At 57.1% G+C, this 23204-nt stretch overlaps 2 protein-coding genes across 8 annotated transcripts in view; one reads left to right on the forward strand and one right to left on the reverse strand.

The window, feature by feature from the left end:
• Positions 1-3456: 3456 nt before the first annotated feature.
• Positions 3457-9047, forward strand: ANKRD63 (ankyrin repeat domain 63). Its single transcript, XM_043920562.1, is given in 2 exon segments — positions 3457-5455; positions 5457-9047. Coding segments are annotated over 2 exon segments (1149 nt in total). The 5' UTR covers positions 3457-4876; the 3' UTR covers positions 6027-9047.
• An 842-nt stretch (positions 9048-9889) lies between these two features.
• Positions 9890-23204, reverse strand: part of PAK6 (p21 (RAC1) activated kinase 6) — a 38510-nt gene continuing 25195 nt past the window's right edge. For 6 of the 7 annotated variants that reach the window (XM_043920909.1, XM_043920908.1, XM_043920910.1 and 3 more), the window contains 8 exons: positions 22657-22865; positions 21114-21767; positions 15291-15788; positions 15051-15184; positions 14559-14685; positions 14344-14469; positions 13733-13867; positions 9890-11437 (listed from right to left, as the gene is read on the reverse strand). In XM_043920909.1, the coding sequence (XP_043776844.1) occupies positions 11270-11437; positions 13733-13867; positions 14344-14469; positions 14559-14685; positions 15051-15184; positions 15291-15788; positions 21114-21767; positions 22657-22860 (2046 nt within the window). In that variant the 5' untranslated portion in view covers positions 22861-22865 and the 3' untranslated portion in view covers positions 9890-11269. Of the gene's footprint in view, positions 11438-13732; positions 13868-14343; positions 14470-14558; positions 14686-15050; positions 15185-15290; positions 15789-21113; positions 21768-22656; positions 22870-23204 lie in introns of all 7 variants that reach the window. The other variant, XM_043920914.1, reaches the window with a different exon arrangement.

Consider the following 23204-nt stretch of genomic DNA (forward strand, 5'->3'; position numbering starts at 1 on the left):
TCACTGCACCTATTGTGCTTGCATCTGTGCCAAGTTGCTCAGTCATCTCCGACTCTTTGCGACCCTATGGACTGTAGCTCGCCAGGCTCCTCTGTCCATGGGGATTCATGGGGATTCTCCACGCAAGAATACTGGAGTGGGTTGCCATGCCTTTCTCCAGGGGATCTTCCACACCCAGGGATTGAACCTGAGTCTCTGAGGCTCCTGAGGCTCTTGCATTTTGCTGGCAGATTCTTTACCACTGAGCCACCGGGGAAGCCTAACACCTATGACACAGTCTCAAATCCCACATGAAGACAGGCCCTGGCTTGGGAGAAGCAGGGTGGGAGGTAGATTCTGGGAAGAGGTTGTTTTCTTATCAGAGAATTATAGCAAATGCCATTAGCTATGAGCACCTGTGCCTTCGGAAAATAAACAGGAGCCCCCATCCCTCTGGGGGCTGATCTCTGAGATGCTAGCAGTCTCTGGTGGCAGGATGAGGCTGGGGCCCTGCTCATTCACAAGAGTAAGGCCTGTCATTGATCAGCCTGCATACACGCTGGAGGCAGCTAAGCCTGGGACATCTACATCCCAGGCTAGTGTCCCGTCTTCAGCCCTCCAGCTGAGCACTCAGCTGCCCCCTCTCCTCCTCAACCCAGGGGTAGAACTTCACAGGAATGAGCATCCAGGCCTAAAGGAACTCACTGACCTAGCCAGAGTCAGTGCCAAATAGGGCCCACTGGGCAGTTCCCAGTTTTGTCAATGGCCACTCACTGGAAGAAGACTTCCTTCTCTCTGCCTCTCAGTCACTTTTGGGCAGCATCCCTAAGCCTCCAGCCTGGGGCTAACATGCCCAGGAATGGGGGAGAGGATGCAATCCTGCTTCCTGGAGAGGCTGGGGGCTTCCCAGAAGGACGGGGCAAATATCCACCTTCCTGCTTTCTATCCTCTGGAAAAACAGCAGGTTGCCCCTGGGAACATGCCATATTCCTTGGACCCTAGGGGTGCATTAATCTCTGGCCCCCCAGAGATGTGCAGAGGAAGAACTGATGCCCTCTCTCAGGGCTCTGGGCCAGGGAAGGGCACCTGAGTTCCACTCCTGCTGCAGATCTAGGGGGCTGCGGCCAGATTCCCCATCAGCAGCATGCCTCAGTTTCACCTTTTTCAGAAAAAGAAAGGTCCCTGCCCCCTTCCCAGTCCCACTGCTGACTCACTGCCAGAGTCCCCTGCTGACTCACCCCGTCCCCTACACCCCCCTCCCCCCAGCTCTCTGGATCTCCCAGCCACGTGCCACCAGGCCCAACCCTGCTGAGCTGGTGCAACGTGACTGGATGAGGGGGCTGGTGACACTTGAGGAAGAAAGAAGGGAGCCTTCGGAGTGGGGGCAGCTGCAGACAGAGTGACAGACTGCAGACCCCAGCCGCCTCTGGGAGGAAGCCCTTTGCCAGCCTGGGGCCTGCAGTGGGGGAGGCTCAGCAGGTGGGAGGGGAGGGGAGTGTGGCATGCCTGCCTGCCCCCTGCCTGCCTCAGCTCCATCGCCTGTCAGCCTTCAGCTCCCTAAGCGACAGCTTCTAATTCCGGCTGTTGGTGCCTCTGTGCTCCAAAGCAAAGTCTCGGCTTTTTTTCATCGTTGCTATTTCTTTTCTGCTCAGAACATGCTGAGCCCACAGGGAAGTCAGAGCAAAGGCTTTAGGGCATGAGACCTGGCATCGCCCTCCCCCCCATCCCACCCCCCTCCACCCCATCCTAGCCCACCTCTACACCATCCCGCCATAGGCCTCGCTGGGCTGGAGCAACGGAACTGCTGCTCCTCCCGTAGTGTACCCAGCACAGCACACCCTGACAGGCCAGAGAGAGGCCTTGCCTCAACTCCCCTTCTTCCTTCGAACTCTCTTCATCTACCACAGAGAAAAAGGACGGAAATGAGGCTGGGTGGCCCAGGGAGGAGAGGCATGGCTCTTTGGGACCAGGGCCCCTTCTGTGTTCTAGCTGCTTCTCTCCTCCACCTGGGGGTGTCAGGGCCTGGCTTGTCAGGCCGGCCTGCCACACAGACTTCTGGGATACCTCCTCCCTTAGTCCTGGAAACAGAGAAAGAAGAGAAGACAGCAATTTCCTTCATGCCGAAGAAAAGGGAAATTGAGTCATGAAGAGAGGAACACCTTTCTTCTGCAGCCTGAGAAAACAGGGAGATCATTCCTGTGTTCTTGCTAGGGTTAGAGAGTCTATTCCTACCACCGCCCCCCAACCCCGCGCCCCGGTCTGGGGGTGGGATTGGACTTTCTGCCCTCTAACTGAACAGTTCTTTCCCTGACACTCTCTAGCTTGCTGTTGCTTGCAGGCAGGGCTGGTGTTGCAGATGAGAGTATTGGGCCTGGAGCCACACTGCTAGTGAATGCCTTCAAGCTGGGACAACTCTACTGTCAAATACTGTGCCCTTTCTGTGACGCCTTGAGAGAAAATCAGCAGATCCCAGAGTAGGGGGATTAAAAAATGCGAAAAGTAAAAGGGGAGGTTTCATGGTGTGTGCAGGCATACATCACATGCTCCCCCCAGGCAAGAGGGGAGTTGGGAGCCCCTGCTCCATGACTGGCCCCGATACCAGGTGGACATCTCAGAAGTCTGGGAGCTGGAGAGAGGTGAGATGCTTAGGGGGGTTCAGGGCCAGGCATCCACTTTGCCACTCTGCCATCTGGGACCATTGGCTTTTCCTAGAGACAAATCTTCTCCCTGCCCATACCTTTCCCCAGGCAGGTTCTGCTGCAAAGCTTCTAGTCACTGCTTTGCCCAGGCTGAGGACAAAGCAGTCTTCAGCCTGGACTTCATTCTTCCTTTATTTTCCTGTCTTTCATATAAAAGGACCCTGTAAAACAGCCCTCAACACTGTCCCCTAAAGGTGTTTTTCCTGTCTCCATGCCCTGGCCTCAGCAACCCCATCCGGATGTCTACCTCGCTTCTTAGCAGCCAGATTCCATCTCAGAAGGCCTATCCTGGGAAGACCCTAGGGCCTGCCCCTTCTCCACAACTCCCTTTTTTCCCTCAGGGACTGTCTCAGTTTTGTATTTTACCTGCCTATTCAGCCCCGGGGCCATAAACTCGACTTTTTATGTTCTGGTCGTGTCTTCCAGCTTGAGAGGGGAGGTCTCTTCTATCCGGGACCAAATTTCCGCCTCTGTATTTCCCACACCTGGGAACACACAATACTTGGCTCACTAAAAGTCTCAGTGAATTCTGTAGTGGATTCCTGACTCACTTCTTACCTCACAAATATTCATTCCACCCTACACACCTCCACCCCCAGCAGATCTTAGGCGCTCGGACTCCCCACCGCCGAGGCCTGCACACCCCTCCCTGGATGCCCAGGGTGGAGCAGCGGGCCAGAGGGAGAGAGGGAATGGTGGTTTCCCCACACTCTGACTCGTGCTCTCTTCCTCTCGGAAGAGGTCAGCTAGTGGTAAAGGTCAGAGTCCTGTGGTCTGGGGGTGGTTTTGTGCTCAAGAGGGAGACGGGGACCCTGGGACGAGGCTTGCATGTCCCTTGCACTTTCCCGGGTAGCGACGGGTCCTGAAGCAGCGGGGAGGCTGTGCCGAGGAGCTGCTAACGCGGTTGCCGCACTCTGGGATCTTAAGACGCCCGCTCCGGTCGCCGCGTCTCCGCTCCACCAGCTTCTCAGCCGCCGGGAGCTGGCGGGCGGGCGCTTTGTCGGGGTTGAAACGTCTGAGATTGGAGAGCGCACTCCCCCTCCCACCCCCGCGCCGAATGAGCGTGTGCAGGAGGAACGATTGTGTGCGTGCGCGCGTGATTCGCTACACTTCCAGTGGCCGTTCCCAGCCAGACCTAGCGGCCCCAGCCCCGCGCAGCGCAGGTACCCCCTCACCGGATTTGGAGAGTGATTTACTCCCAGTCCGCCTTTCGCCTCCACCCCCAGCTCGCTTATGGTCGAGTTCTGCTCTCATGGGGCTCCATTTTCTTCCACCCACACCGCTGGGGGTAGCTCTCTTCTTCCCCGACGGGCTCAGGGTCCCGCCAGTTTCTAAGGAGCCCAGGGAACCAACTCTGGTGGGGGCGGAGGGTGGGGATAGCAGACTGTGACACTGAGATTGGCCAGGTTGGGTGCACATAGCCCCCGACGAGCTGCCCCCGCCCCATCCCCGCTGCCGCAGTCCTGGGGAAGCGCGGAGGAGGTACTGCTCCCCGACATCGTGGCCCACGAAGGGGTGGGTGGCGGTCAGAGGCGGTCTCCCCCGTCGAGTCCGTTTCGGACCAGAGAGCTCAGCCCGCTTCCAGAGCAGCCATTGTCATGGACACCCCCAAGGCTATAAAACCAGGTATCCAGGCGGGCGGTAGCTCCCGCGCCGCCGAGCCCCCCAAGTAAGGAGCAAGCGCCCTGGCGTGGCCCGGCCCCCGCGAGAGGGGAGGAGGCGGAGGAGCGGCGCCAGCAGATGAGGAGCGGCGCGCCCCGCCAGGGCTAGAGGCAGGCGCGCACGGCGGGCGCCACCGTCTCTTCGGGGGAGCGGGGCTGCCCCGGGTGCGGGTGAGTGGCGCGGCTCCCAGCCACGAGGGACTGAGAGGCGCCGGACACCGGGAAAGCAGCGGGAGAGTCAGGAGGGGCCTGAGTTTCGGTTCCCGTCGTCTCGTGGCGGGCCAGGTGCGGAGCCCGGAGTAGCAAGCAATCTACACCTTCAGGCGGGAAGCTCAAGAAAGGAGCAGCGAGACACCAGGGGTGCAGCCCAGGAGCGGCGGGGCAACTGGGGACCGAGCCGGAACCTCAGGACCCTCGGCTGCAGCCGCCCACGCAAGGAGGGGGCTATACCGGAGCGCCCGGGAGCCCGGCGGGGCGCGGGAGCAGGGGCGCCCCCGCGCGGAGCTGCCGGGCCGCCTGGGCGCGGCGGCCGAGGCCATGCTTAAGCCCAAGGACCTGTGCCCCCGAGCGGGTACGCGCACCTTCCTGGAGGCCATGCAGGCGGGCAAAGTGCACCTGGCTCGCTTTGTCCTGGATGCGCTGGACCGTAGCATCATCGACTGCCGCGCGGAGCAGGGCCGCACGCCGCTCATGGTGGCCGTGGGCTTACCAGACCCCGCGCTGCGCGCGCGCTTTGTGCGACTACTGCTGGAGCAGGGTGCGGCAGTGAACCTGCGGGACGAGCGCGGCCGCACAGCGCTCAGCCTGGCGTGCGAGCGCGGCCACCTGGACGCCGTGCAACTGCTGGTGCAGTTCAGCGGCGACCCCGAGGCGGCCGACTCGGCAGGCAACAGCCCGGTGATGTGGGCGGCCGCGTGCGGCCACGGGGCGGTGCTCGAGTTCCTGGTGCGCTCCTTCCGCCGCCTAGGCCTACGCCTCGACCGCACTAATCGGGCGGGCCTCACGGCCCTGCAGCTGGCAGCCGCCCGCGGCCACGGGACCTGTGTGCAGGCCCTCACAGGGCCGTGGGGCCGCGCAGCCGCCGCTGCCGCGGCCCGGGGCTCCAACTCTGACAGCCCCCCCTGGCCGTCCGGTCCCCGCGCCCAGCCCTGAGCGCCGACGACCCAGCCCCCGCCGCCTACCGCGGCCTCTCCTGGCGCGCTTTGCCCGAGCGGCGGGCGGCCATGGTCACGGCGGCGAGGCTGGCTCGGGGGGTAAGGGCTTCGGTCGGCATCGGGCACAGGGCTGCGAGCGGCCGGAGCTGGGCCGGAGCATGAGCCTGGCGCTTGGTGCCGTGACCGAGGAGGAGGCGGCGCGACTGCGAGCGGGAGCCCTGATGACCCTACCGCACTCGCCCCAGTCCTCGGGGGCTGGGCGGTGGCGGTCGCAGGAGGTGCTGGAGGGAGCACCCCCAACCTTAGTGCAAGCCCCCATTGGTCTTAGCCCCCACCCCGAAGGCGATCCCGGCTCTGGCCGCTTGGGTTTGCGCCGACGCTCCACAGCTCCAGACATCCCCAGCCTGGTCGGGGAGGCATCTGGGCCAGAGAGCGGCCAAGAATTAGAGCCCAATGCTCTGCCACATTCGGTGCCCGGGCCTCAGCCTTGGCAGGGGGGCACGGAGGCCGTGGTGCTGCACGCTCAGCGGTAAACAGCCTCGAGGCTGAGTCCTGCTCCCCCCACCTCCCAATCTCTGCTCTACTGGGATTTCTTCTTCCCAGGCCCCTCACTTTCCTGGCAGTTTCTTACCCACAGAGCCTAGAACTTGTCCCTACTGCTGAGATGAGACCTCCCTCCCTCAGCCCTCTCTCTGAAAGGGACCCCATCTTATTTCTTTTTCGTGCTTGTTGATACTCCCTAAGTCTCACATTCTCTGAAGGCTTGCTGTTCCTGTTGTGAAAGCAAGGAGTAGAAGACTGGATCCATAGGCTACAACCTTCCAGCTGGACTTCCTTCCCTCCTTGCTAAGGTGCAGTCCAGAGTCCTTCTGGCTCCGGCAGGGTTTCCTTCCCCTTGGAGGGTTTTCTTACACCCGCGTCAGCCAGGCAGAGATAAGAGTTGACCTGTAGAACAAAGGCCTAGTCTCCCCACTCCAACTCCAATGATGCTGACAATAATGCCCCACACCACCTAAATCTCCCTTCCCCTTAAGTGCTGGAGTGTTGGAGAAGGGGAGCCCTTCTGGACAGAAGGGAAGGAATCTGAAAGTTTAGTTTTTCTGGGGAGAAACTCCTGCCTCAAGACACTGAAAGCAGCTTTTGAGGGTGGCAGGAATGCCAGGTGTCCCTTGAACCAGCAGCTGAGTAATTTTAGCTCCCTCTGCCTGAGCCAGATCCAAAGATTCAGCTTCATTGACAATGTGGGGTCTTCCGCCCTCTCCCCTTGCCCAGCCCAGTTCTGGGCTCTTGAGTTATTTCCTCTCACTTTCAGAGACCTGAAATGAAAAGAACGTAGCCCTTCCCCCGTCCCCACCGCCTCCCAGCTCCCCCGTCCCGCACGTGGGTGCTCCCGCAGGGTGGAACGGTTGCGAAGGCTTTGCTTAATTGTATTGCTTCCAATCCTCAAAGAACTCATGTTTTGAGTCTTTGTATGTGAAGCAGAAAGCAGCGGGTCTGATCCGAGGCTTAAGAACCTGACAATGTCTCTTTAAATAGAAGCTCCGCGAGGGGGATAATTGACTGAAGTGTTTGCCACGGTAAACGGCTGCGGCGCGAGGGAGTCTGAAGCCCACACGAGCCTCGGGTCCGGGTTTAAATTATATCAAACTGGCGAGAGCTAGAAGGAGGCTGTTAAACGGTTCCTGCTTCTTGCTGGGCCGTTAATGGAGGGCAGGGCAGATGATGGATGCTAGAGGTCGAGACCAAGGACCTCTGCCTCTGCCCCAACGCGTGGGACGCAGGCTCGGCCCAGCTTCAATACTGGGCAGATTAGTGAGTCAGAGGCAACTGTGGAGAGGTGGTTAAAGGCCTTTTCCTGGCCTGGCCCTTGGTCCCCTACATCCTCGCCCCCGCCCTCTTTGTGTCAGCCACGTGGGAGGGGTCCGGAGGATCTGGCGAATAGCGTGCCCTGCGGAAGCGCCAACACACGAACCCGCGCGCCCAGCGGTTCGTGGTAGCGGGGGCGTGGGGGAGTTTTTTGTGAATCCCTGAGGTTGAGTTTGCAGCCACTCACCCGCCGGCAGTGGGGGTCCTTTCAAGACGTCTATCTGTTCATCTTTGCAGAACGGAAGGGTTATCGCCAGTAACTCTAAGGAAACTGCCCAGAGCGAGAATAACCTGTGATGAGAAATTGGGCCTGCGGTGAGGGGTGGGTGATCAGAGGCCCGCCTCGTGTAGGTGTCAGACGCTTCCGCAGGGCTTCCACCCCTCCAGGGTCCGCGAGGCTGCCCGGGCCCAGACTCTGGACGTGATCTCTGGTGCCCCCTGGTGGCAACACTGCGCTCTAGTTGCCCCCTGGCTCGGAGTTCAGACTTCTGGTTTTGTTTGAAAGCAACGCTGTGTACTTCTCCGTTCCTGTGCACTTACCCGTGGAATCCTCTTCCTCTTGTAGTATGTTAAATCCGGATACTTGAAGTCATTTCACAGGGACAATGAACAAAAAACTCGCATGTGGAGTAGCAGGAGCCCAGACCCTTCACTTAGGACCCCAAGATCTTCCAAGGCTGCATGTGGAGAGCTCCTGCTGACTTCTGAGAGACTGAGAGCTTCCAAGCGGTCCCTTGTGATTTCTGAACCTACTGTTAAGAATCAGTGGGGCCTACTGATTCTGTACTGTTTTCTTCTGATAAGATTTGCTTTCGTTTCTGGGGTGTTTTGCCCTTTCCCCCACTCTTCTCTCCCTGAATATCTGCCTCTCCTCAGTCCCACTGTCTGAGTGGTGGGTTAGCTGAAAAGTTCTGAAAAAGCGCCTGAAAAGCCAGAGGGAGAGGATCTGGGGTGGGATGGGGGGGTGGTAACTGGATGTGCCAAGTGCAAACTCCTTTTTTCCCCTGATCCTTGCTTGCTCACTTATCCTTTTCCAACTGTGTTTAATTTTTATGAAGTTTTTAATGGTGTAAGAATATAAGTATTTTGGCTTCTTCAAAACACCACATTGAAGACGTGGGTCTGCGTTGCATGTTGTGTTGAAGGTGCTGTCGTGTTTTAAGTGTCGCTGACGCGGGGATTTCTGGTTGAAAGTCACCCTAGGCCCTCTCTATTGGGTAAACAACTTCGAGGGCTTCTCTCTGTGGAGTTGCCAAGGGTTTGATGGTTGAAAGTGCTGTTTCTAAAAAACCACAGCAGATCTTTCCTGTCTGAACTAAATTGTGTATTTTGACTGCCTTGCTGTTCTTGCAGACTTCTTACCTGGCCCAGCTCTGTGCAAAACTTTGACGTTTCACCACAATTCGCTCTCCTGAACTTCCTCTCATTGTCAGCCCCAGAGCATTGAGGCTGGGGTCCTCTTGAGCTCACTCTGGTCTAGCAGAGACTTTTTGAAACATTTTGCTTTTCCAATTCTTGTTGCTTTCATCGTTGTGAAGTCACCTGTGCCCCTGGAGCTGATGTAAGCTCAGAACTGGTCTGTGTGTGAGGCTAAATGACACAATGCACATGCTTTGGGAATGACACTGCAGTGGAAGGACTCTTAGAACTCAAAAGAACAGTTAATAAATCCAGTGTTCTTCAGTTAAGAGGACTGGTGTCTTTTTGCCTTGTCAACCACTCCTGACTGTGGGCACCCGTTGGGAGGGGGAAGGTCCTGCCTTCTCTCAGCCTCCTTCTCTGCCCAGCCCACTGTGGCTGCCTCCTGGAGGTAACAATCAGGTGCTGCTGAGCTGGTGGGACTGGGACCCTCAGACCAGGGCAGCTGTCTACGTGGGGTTGTGGTAGGGAGCTGTGGGGAGAAAGTCTGTGGGACTCCTTGCTCCTCCTAGGTAAGAGGTTTCAGTGACCCTGACAGAGGGTAGGATGAGACCTCAGGAAGGAAGTGCTAGAATCAGTGTCAGAGCTAGAAGTTTAAAGACCCAGGTTTCTTGATTTCCCGTTGTGTTCTTCACAGCTCCTCACGGTCTCCTTCCTCTCTGAGAACCAAAACAGAGACTGCTTTCTCACTAGAGGCATTTCCAGGCCACTTCCTGTAGACATCTTGAGGAGAGCCGCAACTGACTTGGGAGAAGCAAACGGGGAAACGGAGATGCTGCTCCAGAAAGTGGTCACTATCCCTGGTGGCTGCCCCAGAGCCCCCGTGGTGGCAAGCACGGCCCATGGCCCTGGCTTTCTGGGTTGAGTTCTTCTCCCCTGGGAAGGAGCCTTGTCTATTTTTCAGCTCATTCAGCCCCAAGGGCCTTTCACTTCCTGTTTCCCTCCTTCTCGGCCCTCGTTGCCACCAGAGAGTTGGATTTTCTGTGAATCAGAATGACCATTGGGGAACTCACATCAGGGAGGAGGGGGGACCACCCTGGACACCCATTATAGTGTGTCTAGTTTGAAGACAGCTTGGCTACACTCCCAGAGACAACAGGGAGGCCAGAGGTTTTGAACACTCAGTTTAATTTAAAACAGGCACAAGTGCAAACAATTCACAAAAGGGGAGATGCTTTTGTTTTTTAAAACTCTGACCCTTAAAAAAAAGTTCTTGCAATTTTTTCTTTTTGCCCCAAAGCAGGGCTCTAGGGACAGAGGAATCTAAAAATATTGTCTAGATAGGGTCCGGACACCTGGAGTTCTTCCCTGGGATTCCCTGTCTCACAACAGCCCTGAAGGCTGGGAGGACAAGGAGACAGGTGTATGAGGAGGAGTTAGGGGTGGGTGGTCTGCACAGGTGGGGTGCCCACTCCAGTGACATGATGGCCCCTGGGAGCTGGTTCACCTCCCCCAGACCAGGATTTTAAAATGAACCGGTCCCCTAAGCACACACAAAAAGGAGCGGGTCCCTGATGACCTGGTTGTTGAGATGAAGCTCACAAAGTCTGTTCTCTCACCATTCTGGTCCCTGGCTCTCAGACTCCACAGTACAGGAGAAAACTGCCAAGCACCTGGGTTATGTTCGACTCAATATAGACCTCTTCATTGGTCAGGTAGAAACCCGGGACTTAAGTGATAGGAGGCCAGGCAGGTCGCCTTCAGAGCAGAATTTAGTGGGGAGAAGATGGAGAAGCCCAACCGAAGCCAGCCGTGGGTGACCTTCCTCCCCGCCCACACGCACACCCTGTAAAGTGAGACCACCTTTACTGCCAGTTGCCTCCTTCCTCTTTCACCCAGAAAATTCCCCTCCCTCACCCATGTCCTCTGAGCAGGCTGTTCACACCCGGGCGCTAGCTGTGCTAGGGGTGTGTTGTCATCACAGGTGGGTCAGGAAGCCAGTGGCAGGTGAAACTGCAACTTCAGGAAGTCAGACACAAAGGGAGGAAGATGGATTCGGGCAATAAACGCCTTCCCGGTGGCCCTCTCAGACCCCAGGGTTTGGAGCTGGAGCTGAGAACAGCAAGCATCCTAGTGAAGACAGGCAGTCTGCCTCTTGGGTGACCTGGGATGCTCGATTACAACTACCGTTATATATATATAAAAAAGAACCACAGCAGCCTTTTCTGCTGTGTTGGCCACCATGGCCAGAAACGCTGGTCTCCATGTTTCATAGAAATATCCCTGTGCAAATAACAAAGGGTCATCCCGCAGAAGGGGTCTCCATCATCCCAAAGGCAACTGGGCACTCCTGGGAGGGAGAGTGACCGAGGGGCAGGTCCGGCCTGGCCCAGTGGGCTGAGGGGCAGGAGGGTAGGGTGGGGGCTTCACATTCAATCTTTGGAGAGAATACTGAGAGTGAGGCAGGCAGGCAGGCAGGCCTGTTGGCAAGCTGGCGGCCCAGTGTCTCCTGCCTGTGGGCACAGGTGGCAGGCGCACTCTGGGGCTGGGCTCAGCAGTTGGAGGTCTGCTTGCGGTAGAGCTGGATCAAGGGCACCAGGCACTCGGGCAGCCCGGTCTGTAGCAGGAAGGGGTGGTCCAGGAGTTCCTGGGCCGTGGCTCTCTCCTGGGGGTCCCGCACCAGCATCCGCTCCAGGAAGTCTCGCAGCACTGGGGAGACCTGTGGAGGCAGGGCAATGAGAGGAAGCCACAGCTGGTAGCCACTTGGGGGTGACCCAATTTGCCTGGCTCCACCACCATATGAAAGCCTTATATTCTCTTGTTTCTTACTTCCTGGTTCCTCCCAGGCTCAGCACTTTTTGGATTATCAGGTAGGTAAGCCTGGCAAGCTACAGTCCATGGGATCGCAAGAGTGGGACATGACCTAGTGACTAAACAACAACAAAAGAAAATCAGCATCCGTCCAGGAAAAGTGGCCAGTTCACCTACAGGGGTGCTGTTGAGCAATGGAATTAGGGTACCTGGAGAGCTGGGCTCCCAATACAGCCCATCTACCACGCTGCTTCTCAGGGCTCTCAGTGTTCAGACTCTGTGGAAAGGTACCAGTGATCCAGTTCTGGGTCTATCCCTGATCCCTTGACAAGTTGTACTTTTCTCTACAGCTCAGTTTTCTCATCTGTAGAATGGGCTAATGATAATATCTGCTTGCCTTGTCTTTCACATAGGGCTTTAGTGAAGATTAAAGAAAAAAACGTCAGGGATGAAGAAGTGTTTTGAAAACTAGAAAAGAACAAAGTGAGACCTGGAAAGAAGATGCCTTAGAGTCTAAGTCAAGGGCTTGCCTCAGTTTATTCTGAGAAATATTTTAGGATAAGGCTGAGTCTTAGGCTGCTTATTTAACTTATATGCAGAGTACATCATGAGAAGCCCTGGGCTGGAAGAAGCACAAGCTGGAATCAAGATTGCCGGGAGAAATATCAATAACCTCAGATATGCAGATGACACCACCCTTATGGCAGAAAGTGAAGAGGAACTAAAAAGCCTCTTGATGAAAGTGAAAGAGGAAAGTGAAAAAGTTGGCTTAAAGCTCAACATTCAGAAAACTGAGATCATGGCATCTGGTCCCATCACCTCATGGGAAATAGATGGGGAGACAGTGGAAACAGTGTCAGACTTTATTTTTTTGGGCTCCAAAATCACTGCAGATGGTGACTGCAGCCATGAAATTAAAAGACGCTTACTCCTTGGAAGGAAAGTTATGACCAACCTAGATAGCATATTAAAAAACAGAGACATTACTTTGCCAACAAAGGTCCGTCTAGTCAAGGCTATGGTTTTTCCAGTGGTCATGTATGGATGTGAGAGTTGGACTGTGAAGAAAGCTGAGCACCGAAAAATTGATGCTTTTGAACTGTGGTGTTGGAGAAGACTCTTGAGAGTCCCTTGGACTGCAAGGAGATCCAACCAGTCCATCCTAAAGGAGATCAGTGCTGGGTGTTCATTGGAAGGACTAATGCTGAAGCTGAAACTCCAATCCTTTGGCCACCTCATGCAAAGAGTTGACTCGTTGGAAAAGACCCTGATGCTGGGAGGGACTGGGGGCAGGAGGAGAAGGGGACGACAGAGGATGAGATGGCTAGATGGCATCACCAACTCGATGGGCATGAGTCTGGGTAAACTCCGGGAGTTTGTGATGGACAGGGAGGCCTGGTGTGCTGCGATTCATGGGGTCGCAAAGAATCAGACACGACTGAGCGACTGAACTGAAACTGAGTCTTAGGCTGTTACAGAAAGCTGTATCCTCTGGGGAATTAGCTAATTAGAACTATCCGCTAGTTTAGGGGTCAGGAGTGCAGGCTCTAAGGACCATTTGTCTCAAAGTATTTCCTGTCTGTCCTCTCATCCAGCTGGGCTATGAAACCATTTTGCCATTTAGGCACCCGGCTTCAACCCTCTGGGACATTTCTTACTCGGGCCACCAGAGGGCAGTGCCATTTTGCAGCTCTGTGTTGAGCTGGCCACCAGCAGGGGGTACCCACAGGTAAGGACTGGGGGTTGGGGTGGATTAGGCAGAAAAAGGTTCAACAGGCGCACGCGCGCGCGCACACACACACACACACACACACGCACACACACACACACACATGAACATTGGTTTGAAGGGGAAACTGGCTTAGATGTGGTTAGGATATACACTGACGGGGAGGGCAAGCCAATTCTCTGTGATGGACTGGGAACATGTGCTGTGGTATGGCTCCCCAACACATGGGATAGAGGGGGTTCCTGCTCAGTTAGCTTCTCTAGATTCTTTTCCAGGACATCAGGGTTTCCCACAGCCTTGCTTCTTTTTCTTCGGCCCCTGTCATTGCCTGCAGGTGGAAACTTGTCAGAGTGACTGTAAGAGGTTGTGACTAGGCTCCACACCCAGGTACAGCTGGTCCTGAGAGCCAGGCTCTGGTCCTTGAAGCCTCAGGAAGAACAGGGCCTGCAGGCTCACACCTGTGTGCTGACTGACCTTGTGAGAGTTCTTCAGCTTGGGTGGGGGGCTGTCCCGGAGCCTCTTCATGGCTTGCACCGGGGAGTCACTGAAGTAGGGGGGCTCTCCATCCACCATCTCAATCACCATGATGCCCAGAGACCAGATATCTACCTGCAAGAGGAGAATGTCCCTGATTCCACTGGCCGGAGTCTGGCCCCTTGGTAGTGAGCAGCGTGCTACAGGCGGAGAGGAGCGGCTGGTCCCAGGTCTACCTGTTGAGTTGCCTTCCTTCCTGGCCACCCACCCAGTGCCCTGCTTCAGTGACCACTGACTGTTAGGGTCAAGCTGTCAGCCACTCTCTTAGAAAGGCCATCACACACAGGGAAGCCTGGCCTGCCCTTGAGCTTCGGGCACACCCCGACCTGCCCTTGAGCTTGGGGGAGAGCATTTGGGGGGCCAGCTTGTGGCAGCAAAGTCATAGAACAGAGAAGAACCAACCAAAAGGGGCCAGTGGACAGCACTGACCAAGCGGGAACCTAAGAACCGGGGGCAATCTTTGGTGGGAGGCTTTGGGGAGGACCACAAGTAGAAGAACCATGTGTCTCCAAGCCCTTCTGGGAGGACTGGGGGCTGGAGAGAGTGGTTACCTCAGTTGCATACAGAGACCTGGAGATCACTTCCGGAGCCATCCAGTAGGGGGTTCCCACCAGGGACTTCCTCTTAGGGACATCTTTGCTGATCTGTGCACAGAACCCGAAGTCCGAGAGTTTCACCTGGAGTTAGGGTGACAGGCAGGAAAGGGAGTGAGAGGTGAGGGAGCCGGGAGGGGGGTGGTGGGTGTGCCAGGGTGGGCAGGGCTTACCCTGCCGTCGAGAGTCAGCAGGATGGAGTCGCTCTTGATGTCCCGGTGGATGACACCCTGGGCGTGCAGGTAAGCCAGGGCCTGTAGCACAGCCTCGCACACGGTGGCGATCTGCTCCTCATTCAGCCTGGATGTACAAGGCATGGCCACCAGCAAAAGAGAATGTTAGCTTTGGCAGGGCGACCGGGCAGAGGGGCTGGGCAGAGTGGGTGCCCCAATACTGGGCCCCATAGCTCCTGGGCAATGTGTGGGGGAGCCGAGTCAGGCCAGAGCCCTGGTGGAAATGGGCCTGGGCCCAGGCTGGAGACCCAGTGTCTTCCCCACTCCCCTAAGACCCCCCAGGTTGGTTTACCCAGGCTGATGGTCGTGGGGAGGGTGGCTCGGGACAACGTGACAGGTACCTCAATCATCTGGGACTCAGGCTACCTGACGGCCCTGCCAGGGCAGTAGTGGGGCAGCCAGTGCCGGGGTCCCGCCCTCCCAGCTGCCCACCTGACTTGGGAGACGATGTCCGTGAGGGCCCCGCCCTGCAGGAACTCCATAAGCACCCACAGCTCCTCGCCCACCAGGTAGCTCTTGTACATCTCCACCACGTTGAGGTGCTGGTAGTCCCGCATGATCACCACCTGGAGCCAGGAGGGGATGCCTGAGTGCCAGCACTCTCCCCAGAGCCCCTGCTCCGGGAGGTCCATCACTGACCCGCCACACGCCCGCCACACCCTCTCCTCCCACCTCGTTAAAGAGCAGCTCCCTGCGCTGCTGCTTCCTGAGGTCCATCATCTTGACGGCCACCTGGCGGCCCGAGTGCTTCTCCCGGGCTAGGCAGACGATGCCCGTGGAGCCCTCGCCAATCTTCACGTAGCTGTCCAGCAGCAGCCGCGGGTCACCCTGGTCCACCACCATCCTGAGCGCAGCCTTGAACTGCTCGTGCGTCACAACGCCTGTGTCCTCGCCTGCTAGGGCACCCTTGGCCACTGCGGGGTCTTGGGGCAGGTACAGGTTGCTGGTGCTGATCTGGGCATGCCGGGTGCGGGGGGACCCCGCCGGGGAAGAGCGGCCTGGAGGAGGGCCGGCGGCTGGGGCCGCGCGGAGGGACTTCTGGGGGCTGCTGGTATCCAAGGTGGTCAGAGGGCTGAAAGGCCCCACGGGCTGGTCTGAGGGCAAGGACTGGGCCTTGGCTACCAGGCTGGGGGGGCCGCCTTTCAGTGCCGGTCTGAAGGAGGAGCTGGGCTGTAGAAAGAAACAGAAAGAAATGTTGGCTGTGAGAGCACTTGGCGCACCGTTCCCAGGGACAGGGGGTGACCGCTGTGACCTCTGGACAAGTGTAGGGTCAGGCAGGGCATCAGATGAATATGGGAGGGTGCCTCAAGCAAAGATTTTCAAATGGAACTGCAATCAAACCATAGTCCTGCTTGAGAAGCCAACCTCCAGTGTTCCCAGGTGAGCAGAAAAAATAACAGCTGTTTATATCCACTTTACCCCTCCTGGGAAGACAAAGTCAGGTCCCTGGAGTGTCCTGGGCTGGGTGTTTCTTCCCTGGGTGATGGACAGTCAGACCCCAGGGAGGCCACCAGGAGGCCATCCCTGCTGTGTGCTATGGGGCTGCACAGGGAATCTGGGTCAGAGGCATCCACAGCTGTGTCTCTCCCACCCAAGGGCTCAGGTGGGCAGAAGAGGCCCTGGGCATCGGGTGGGGGACGCAGCAGTGCAGCTGTGACTGACTCCCAGGGCAGGGAAGGAAAGTCCCAGTCGAGGTCTGATAGTCCTGCTCATTCCTGACCATGCGGAGTCTGCGTGTCTGTGCTGTGAGACACACAGCACATGTTACCTGGGGGCGGGGGGTCCTTGGGTGTCCCCTGGACTGGGGATTTGGTGCTAGAGAGATGTGGAGTCAGGAGGGTAGGTCCGGCCAAACACAAGCCTTGGGGCCGGGGTGAGAGGTTTCCTAAGGGCCCCCTGGAGCAGCCCCTCTGGGTGATCTATACCCCTAAAAGGAAGAGAGGTCAGGGGGCCCATGTTTCTGATCTCTGGCGGGGAGGTAGGGAGAGAAGGTGGAACTGAGTGCAGACTGGGCCCCCAGTGAGCCCTTCACAGTTCCAGCCCTCCTGGCAGCCCCAGCAAGAAAGGGTCCCATCCTTGGGTTTTCCCAAGAAGCTGGTAAGGTACAACACAACACCTCCCAGGGGCACCTGGGAGGGTCATCCCCCAAAGTGACCTATTGGGGGACACTTGAGGAGCTGCAAAGGGACCTTCCAAGAACATCTCATAGTCCATCTCATAGACAGTTTGTCTAGGTGCCTAGAGGGTGCTGGCCCTCCCTCATCCTCACAACTGAGTCAGCGTCCAGAGAATCGACTTAAGCACTCAGCTTGAGCTGGGCTGTGTCAATCTGGGCCTTGGGTCCTATCAGGCTCAGCCAGAGCCTTCTCAACCTCTTCAGCCCCCACCCCAATCCCTAGCTTGGCCTGGCCTAGGGTTGAGCAAGTGCGCGATGCCACTGCTGCGGCTGCTCTGCCAGCCCCAGCCCCACGTGCCCACTGGGTGTGCTCCAGCCTCCGGCAGGCCATGCCTGGCTTCAGCTCAGTCCTTGAGGTGAAGGAGCAGTCCCTCCTGGGACTGCTGAGACCACTCCACCCCGGCCTGGGGAGCACGTAGGTAGACTGTCCCATGTCCCTGCCAGTACCCAACCCTCAGCTGCCTTTCCCTAGCCTGTTGTGGTGAAGCAGTGGGACCTCCAGCTGAGTTCAGGAAAGGACCCGGATTCTGGGCTTGCTCTGCTCTAACCTGCATGAATCCTAGGCCGGTCCCCCTCTCTGAGCCCCTGTTTCCTTCGATCTGGGGAGCTGGATAAAATGCAGAATCCTGGGCCTTGGGAATGGCCTCAGTAGGTTCCAAGAGCAGGGACTCTGCATTTTAACAAGGCCCCGGAGACCTGGGTTCAATCCCTGGGTAAGGAAGATCTCCTGGAGGAGGAAATGGCAACCCACTCCAGTATTCTGGCCTGGAGAATTCCACGGACAGAGAAGCCTGGTCCATGGGGTCTCGTTGAGTCAGACATGACTGAGCAGCTAACACACTAGAACTGGGTTTTGAGGTGGGAGGAACCTTGAACCGCAATTTGAGGTGCTCTGTGATTCCATGGCTGCAGGGAGCCCATGGGGGTGCTGGGACTCGGGGAGGGGAGGGCGTGGCCACCACTGAAGCTGTGGGGCCACAACCAGGAACAGAACTACCACACGCTGTCACCCAGAAGCAACGCCCAAGGCTCTGTAAAAAGGCTGCCTGCTGGCCAAGGCGGATTTAATATAGAAAATGAGCAGCATTGGTGTGGGGCTGGGCAGAGCTTGGGGACATGAAAAGCTCCTCAAGTTGCCCTCAACGTTATCTTCTCAGCCTTTGACCTCTCTCCACCCTGGATCTCTAAGGAAGGCAGTGAGACAGTTTCCCATTCCTTCCGGCCTCTCAGCCTCCTGCACAAGCTCTCTGCTCTGAGGATGTGTGGACACGGGGAGGGTGGGGACAGGCCACGCAGAGGGGCTGAGGAGGGGGTCCCAAGTGTCCCTTTGTGGGCTTTGCTGCCGGTCTCCACAAGGAGGGAGCTTCTACCTCACAGAGCCACCAGAAAGGACGGAGTGAAGCTTGTTAAAGCACTCCAAGAAAGCGAAAGGGCAACAAAACGTGGAATTAATTAAGGTCTCTGGATTAATTCTGGAATTACTTGTGTGAGGCCTCTCGCAGGGCAGGAAGCCACTAGAAAGAAGAGTCGTTCGTGGAGTTACAACACTGCTGCACGTTCCCTTCCCAGGCTGTGGTGACGGGGTCGGGCTCTCCAGCTGTGGGCTCAGGAGGCTGTTCTGTCAGGGCTGCACAGGCAGAGGCCATCTCATAATATTTAAGAAATAATAAAGCCATTTACAGAGGGCTTACCACTTTAACAAGGGCATTAAGTGCCTTATCTCATTTAATGCTCATGGCCCTGTGGATTGTTTTATTAAGCCATGGGTAATATTATTATCTACATTTGTAGATGAGGAAATAGGCTCAGAGAGGTTAAGTAACTTGCTTAGAGTCACTCAGTAGGAAGCCGACTTCAGCCCTGTGCAGTGGTGTGACTGGGGGACTTGGCATATAATGGAGTACATGATACACAGCAGCTATTTAAGCCAGGTTTGCTGATTGCTGAGGTCTTTCTGACTCGGCCTTTCTGCCACTAAGTGGGACCACTGCTAAATCGCTCAAGCTCTGTCTTACCTCCTTGGCCTCCCTGTCCCTTCTTGGGGTCCTCTTTTGCTCTCTGGTCAAAGTGAGTGACTGCAGGCCAAGTGTACAAGAGCTGAGGGCAGTAGTTCTCAACTGGGGGTGATTTTTTTCCCTTGAGGAACACTTGGCAATGTCTAGAGGAATTTGAGGTTGTCCCATCTGAGGGATGCCACTAGCATCCAGAGGGTAGAGACTGGAGATGCTCCTGAATATCCTTCAATACACAGGAGAGTCCCTACCACAAAGGATTATCTGATACAAACGTCAGCGGTACAAGGTTGAGAAGCCTGGACCCAGAGTGGCTCAGGGGCAGTCTTGGCCCTGCCTTTTAGGGGCCTGGCTTGAGAACATCTGTCCAGAAGGGTGTGCCCAGGGGGCCAGATTGAGAACTGTGGTGTCTCTGAGTGCCAGACAAGCGCCACCTGCCTCCACAGGTACAGGGGAGACCCTGCACCCCCTGCAGCAGCAGCCCACAGTAGGTGCCTGGTGAAGTGTGCAGAGATGGGGGATGGCCTGGCCCCCTGCTGTGGGGTGCGGGAGCGAGCCCTGGGCCATACATGCCAGTTTTGACACCCCCATTCTCCACATCCCTGAAACCATCCCCCTGCTCCATCAGGACCCTCTAAGTGCATTTTCTGGTGGTATGCACTGTCCTGCTCCTTCCTTAGTTTTCTGGGGAATGTCTCTCCTGGGACACAGCCTTCCACACCCCTCTACCCGCTCACAGGCACTCATGTTTTCTCACACAACATATCAAGCCACATCTCATCTGTTTCTCCCCAAAACAGAACCCTGCAGAGGATCCCAGCCCACTGTCCTTTGTCCCGGGGGGGGGGGGGGGGCCGGCTGGAGGGCACAAAGCCCAGATCGCCTCTGGCTGGCAGTGACTGAGAAGGGGTTGAGGGTCCAGGTCACTCCCAACCCCGCTGTCCCCCATGCTCAGGCGGGACACACAGGCGCCCTCTGGGAGGGGAGACTCTGTCACTCATGCTGCTGTGGTGGTTATTTCTTAGATCTGAACTACAACCCTCGTGGGCTTTGCTAGTGACTCAGGGCTAAAGAACCTGCCTGCCAAGCAGGAGACACGTTGATCCCTGGGTCTGGAAGATCCCCTGGAGAAGGAAATGGCAACCCACTCCAGTATTCTTGTCTGGGAAATCCCATGGACAGAAGAGCCTGGTGGGCTGCAGTCCACAAGGTTGCAAAGAGTCAGACATGACTGGGTGACTAAACAACAACAAGCTTGTGCTGCAGCCTAAGCTCATTTCTGTCTGTCCCTCAGGAAGGAGCTAAAAGATGCCTTCGTGAAAAGGCCTTCATGAGCAGGAGGTGTGAGCCCAGTGGGCCCCCCACCCCTGGCTGACTCTTTGAGTCAGTCTTCTCATCTGCCAAATGGGAAAGGATGTTACTGTCACCACGGACGGGGTGTCACTGGGTATGGAAGAAGCCAAAGCATTCTCCTCTGCCTGCCAAGAAATGTCACCATTAGGGCTTCCTTCACTGTTTCCTTTTTAACAAGAAAAATGTGTGCATTTGATACTGTCACACATGCTGAATGTTGGTTTTCCCGATGCTCCCAGACCCAGGCAAATTCAATCCTCTAGCTTTTCATATGGCACACAATATGAGAAAAAAATAATTATAGAAATGTTAAACAGAGCAACAACCACTAGAAAAAGGGTAGGCAGGAAGGAGGGGAGGAAGGGAGGGAGTGAGGAGGAAGAAATCCTCACTAGGGAAGGGCTAACGCGAGCATTTCTGAATGCCTATGGGAGAAGCAGCACAGGGAGGCTGTGCCTGACCTCAGGAGAGCCCTGGGACAAGCAGGGGGTTGAGGCCAAAAGAAGATCTGAGAAGAGAGAGCCAGAGAGACCCTGCCCCCTAAGTCCTAGAGCACCTACTTCTGCTGGGGCCTGGGTGGGGGGTGCTGAGCACTGGGGACAGGGGAGGGTCTGGGCTTGTGGTTAAAAATGCTGCTTTTTCAGGGGGCGTACCTGCCTCCCTGTGCGGTTTGCCTAGACACACCCCAGAGGGCAGGAGTGTCATTTGGGGCATCCTGGAGCCCCTCAGAAGCCTCTGCAAGGTGACCTGGCTTGCAACCTCTGACCCACACGTGCTAAGCCTTTGGAGGAGGAGCGCTCAGCTGGTTCAGGGTAGAATCCTCAGCTGACGATCTGTTGCCTTCCCCCAACCCGACCATGTAAGCAGGAAAGGCGGGCAGGGTCTGTGTCCCCAGTGGATGCAGTGGGCCCAGCTGCCTACCCTGGTGAGAGTGGGCGCCCCGGCCTGACCTACCTTGCTCTGCGCTGGAGGGCCTGGCTTGCTGCTGCTTGGAGGGGCCGTGGCAGGAGCAGACAGGAACATGCTTCGGAACAGCCTGCGCTTCAGGCTGCTCTCCTGGGTCTTAGGGCTGGGGCTGCCCTCCCCACCAGGCCTGCCCGTGGCTGAGGCCACCAGGCAGGACTGCGGCCGGGCCTCCTCGGGGCCACGCCTGGCAGTCTTGGTCCCACGCCTGCCCGTGGCCGTTGGGGGTGAGGTCCCAGTGGGGGAACTCTGCATACAGGTAGCCAGCTGCAGGCAGCGCTGTGTGGCACCCTGGAACTCAGCAGGGCCCAGGGACTGTGCTTTGGCGGCCAGTCCGTTGGGAAGGACCCGTGGGCTCTGCAGCTCGGGCCACGGCACCTGCCTGCGTCCTGCTGGTGCGCCCCCGTTGCAACTGAGGTAGAGTCCGTGGGGGTCGCTGCGCTCAGACTGGGGGCTCTGAAGGTACATGTCCGGGTCAGCAGCCCACTGCTCATCCCCCAGCAGCCCCAGGGACTGTGCCCGCCGCCGGCTGGTGGGGCTGCGGCCACGCAGGGTGTTGGAACTGATGACCGACAACTTTTGGATGTCGTTAAGCAGCCCAGAGATGTAGCCATCTGTGGGCACCGAGCTGCCCCGCACCACCGTCTGCAGGAGGGGTGGAGAAAGAGTGTGGTGAGCCTCCTGTTCATGGTGGAGGGTGGGGGTCAGGTTAGAGAGGGGGGTCTGGAGGAGGAGGAACACCTGAGGACCTTGCTTGCTGCATCATCTACCTGCTCCTTAATTTTTCAGTCCCTTACCAGGGCTCACAGAGGGCCAGGCCGGTGCTGGGGTGGGCATACAGGAAGAAAGTTCATTCTCATGGGCTCAAGAGCGCTGCAGTCTGGCAGGGCAGACAGGTGAGTAACCATAGTGTTTAATCCAGAATGCCTGATGGTGTGGGTGGCTGAGCCTGGGGAGCTGGTGGGACTTCAGACCCTGCCTGGGGCCCGCTGCCATTCTCCAGCTCTATCTGTGGTCTTCTGGGGGAGGCACACAGAGGTCTCCGGGGGGACAGGCTCCAGGCTAGGGCTCTCCTCCACACACATGGGCTTCGTGGCCTCCAAACCCCGCCAGGGCCCTGACCCCAACCCCCATCAGGCTCTTCATCACGTTATGTCCTGACCTACACAACGCAATAATCCCCTTGGCCTGTGAGAGCCCCAGGTCCAAACATTGCTTTGGGACATACTTAAAGATTGTTCATTGTTATCTGAAACTCAAATTTTATTGGGCCTCCTGTATCTTTATTTGCTAAATCTGGCACCCCTCCCACCCTGTGGGTAGGGATACCCCTCCCCCTTCAAACCAGACTCCTTTTCCCTAGGGAGAAGAGAAGAGGCTGATTAGCAGGGAAAGAAAACAAGGTAACTAACTGATAGCTGGTCATCAGGTGTTTCCTCAGGTGCCTGGGTGGTCCTGCCAGCTACCCTCAGTGGAGAGGGATGGTCTGAACCCCACCCTCCGCACTCACCCCCCCCCCACACACACACCTCACCTTCATGGGCTGGAGCTGCACCCGGGTGATGCGTGAAGGGTCTACCACGGGCTTGGGTCGCCGCAGTGTGTCCAGGATGTTCTGCCATTGTGGGGGGAGGCCCACGAACTTGCCTTCTTTGGGGTCGAAGGAGGTGTGCACGCGGTGCTGGAAGTTCTGTGGGGCTGAGATCTCAGGGCGTTTCTTCTTTTTCTTGCGGAACATGGTGCCTGCCTGGGGAGGATCAGGCTGAGTTCCGGCTTCACAGGGGCCTGGCCCCAGTGTGCTGGGGCCCCAGGCTCCCTTCCCGGGCACAGCCCCCCTGCACCGGCCCAGGCTCCCCCTACCCCACCTCGCAGGCCTCTTCCTCGGGGGAATGGGCTAGCTCCCCACAGAGCAGTCCCAGAAGTAGCAAGAGCCCCATAAATAAGCCAACACAGACTACAAACATGGAAAAGAGGTGTCTGTTTTCTTGTCTGCGCCAAGTCCCCTGCCAAGCACGCAGACTCTGGGGGTGTGTTTTTATAAGATCCAAAGCCCATGACAAATATCATTCCACCATCAAAGAG

Source organism: Cervus elaphus, chromosome 12, assembly GCF_910594005.1.
Source record: "Cervus elaphus chromosome 12, mCerEla1.1, whole genome shotgun sequence".
Classification (NCBI taxonomy): domain Eukaryota; kingdom Metazoa; phylum Chordata; class Mammalia; order Artiodactyla; family Cervidae; genus Cervus; species Cervus elaphus.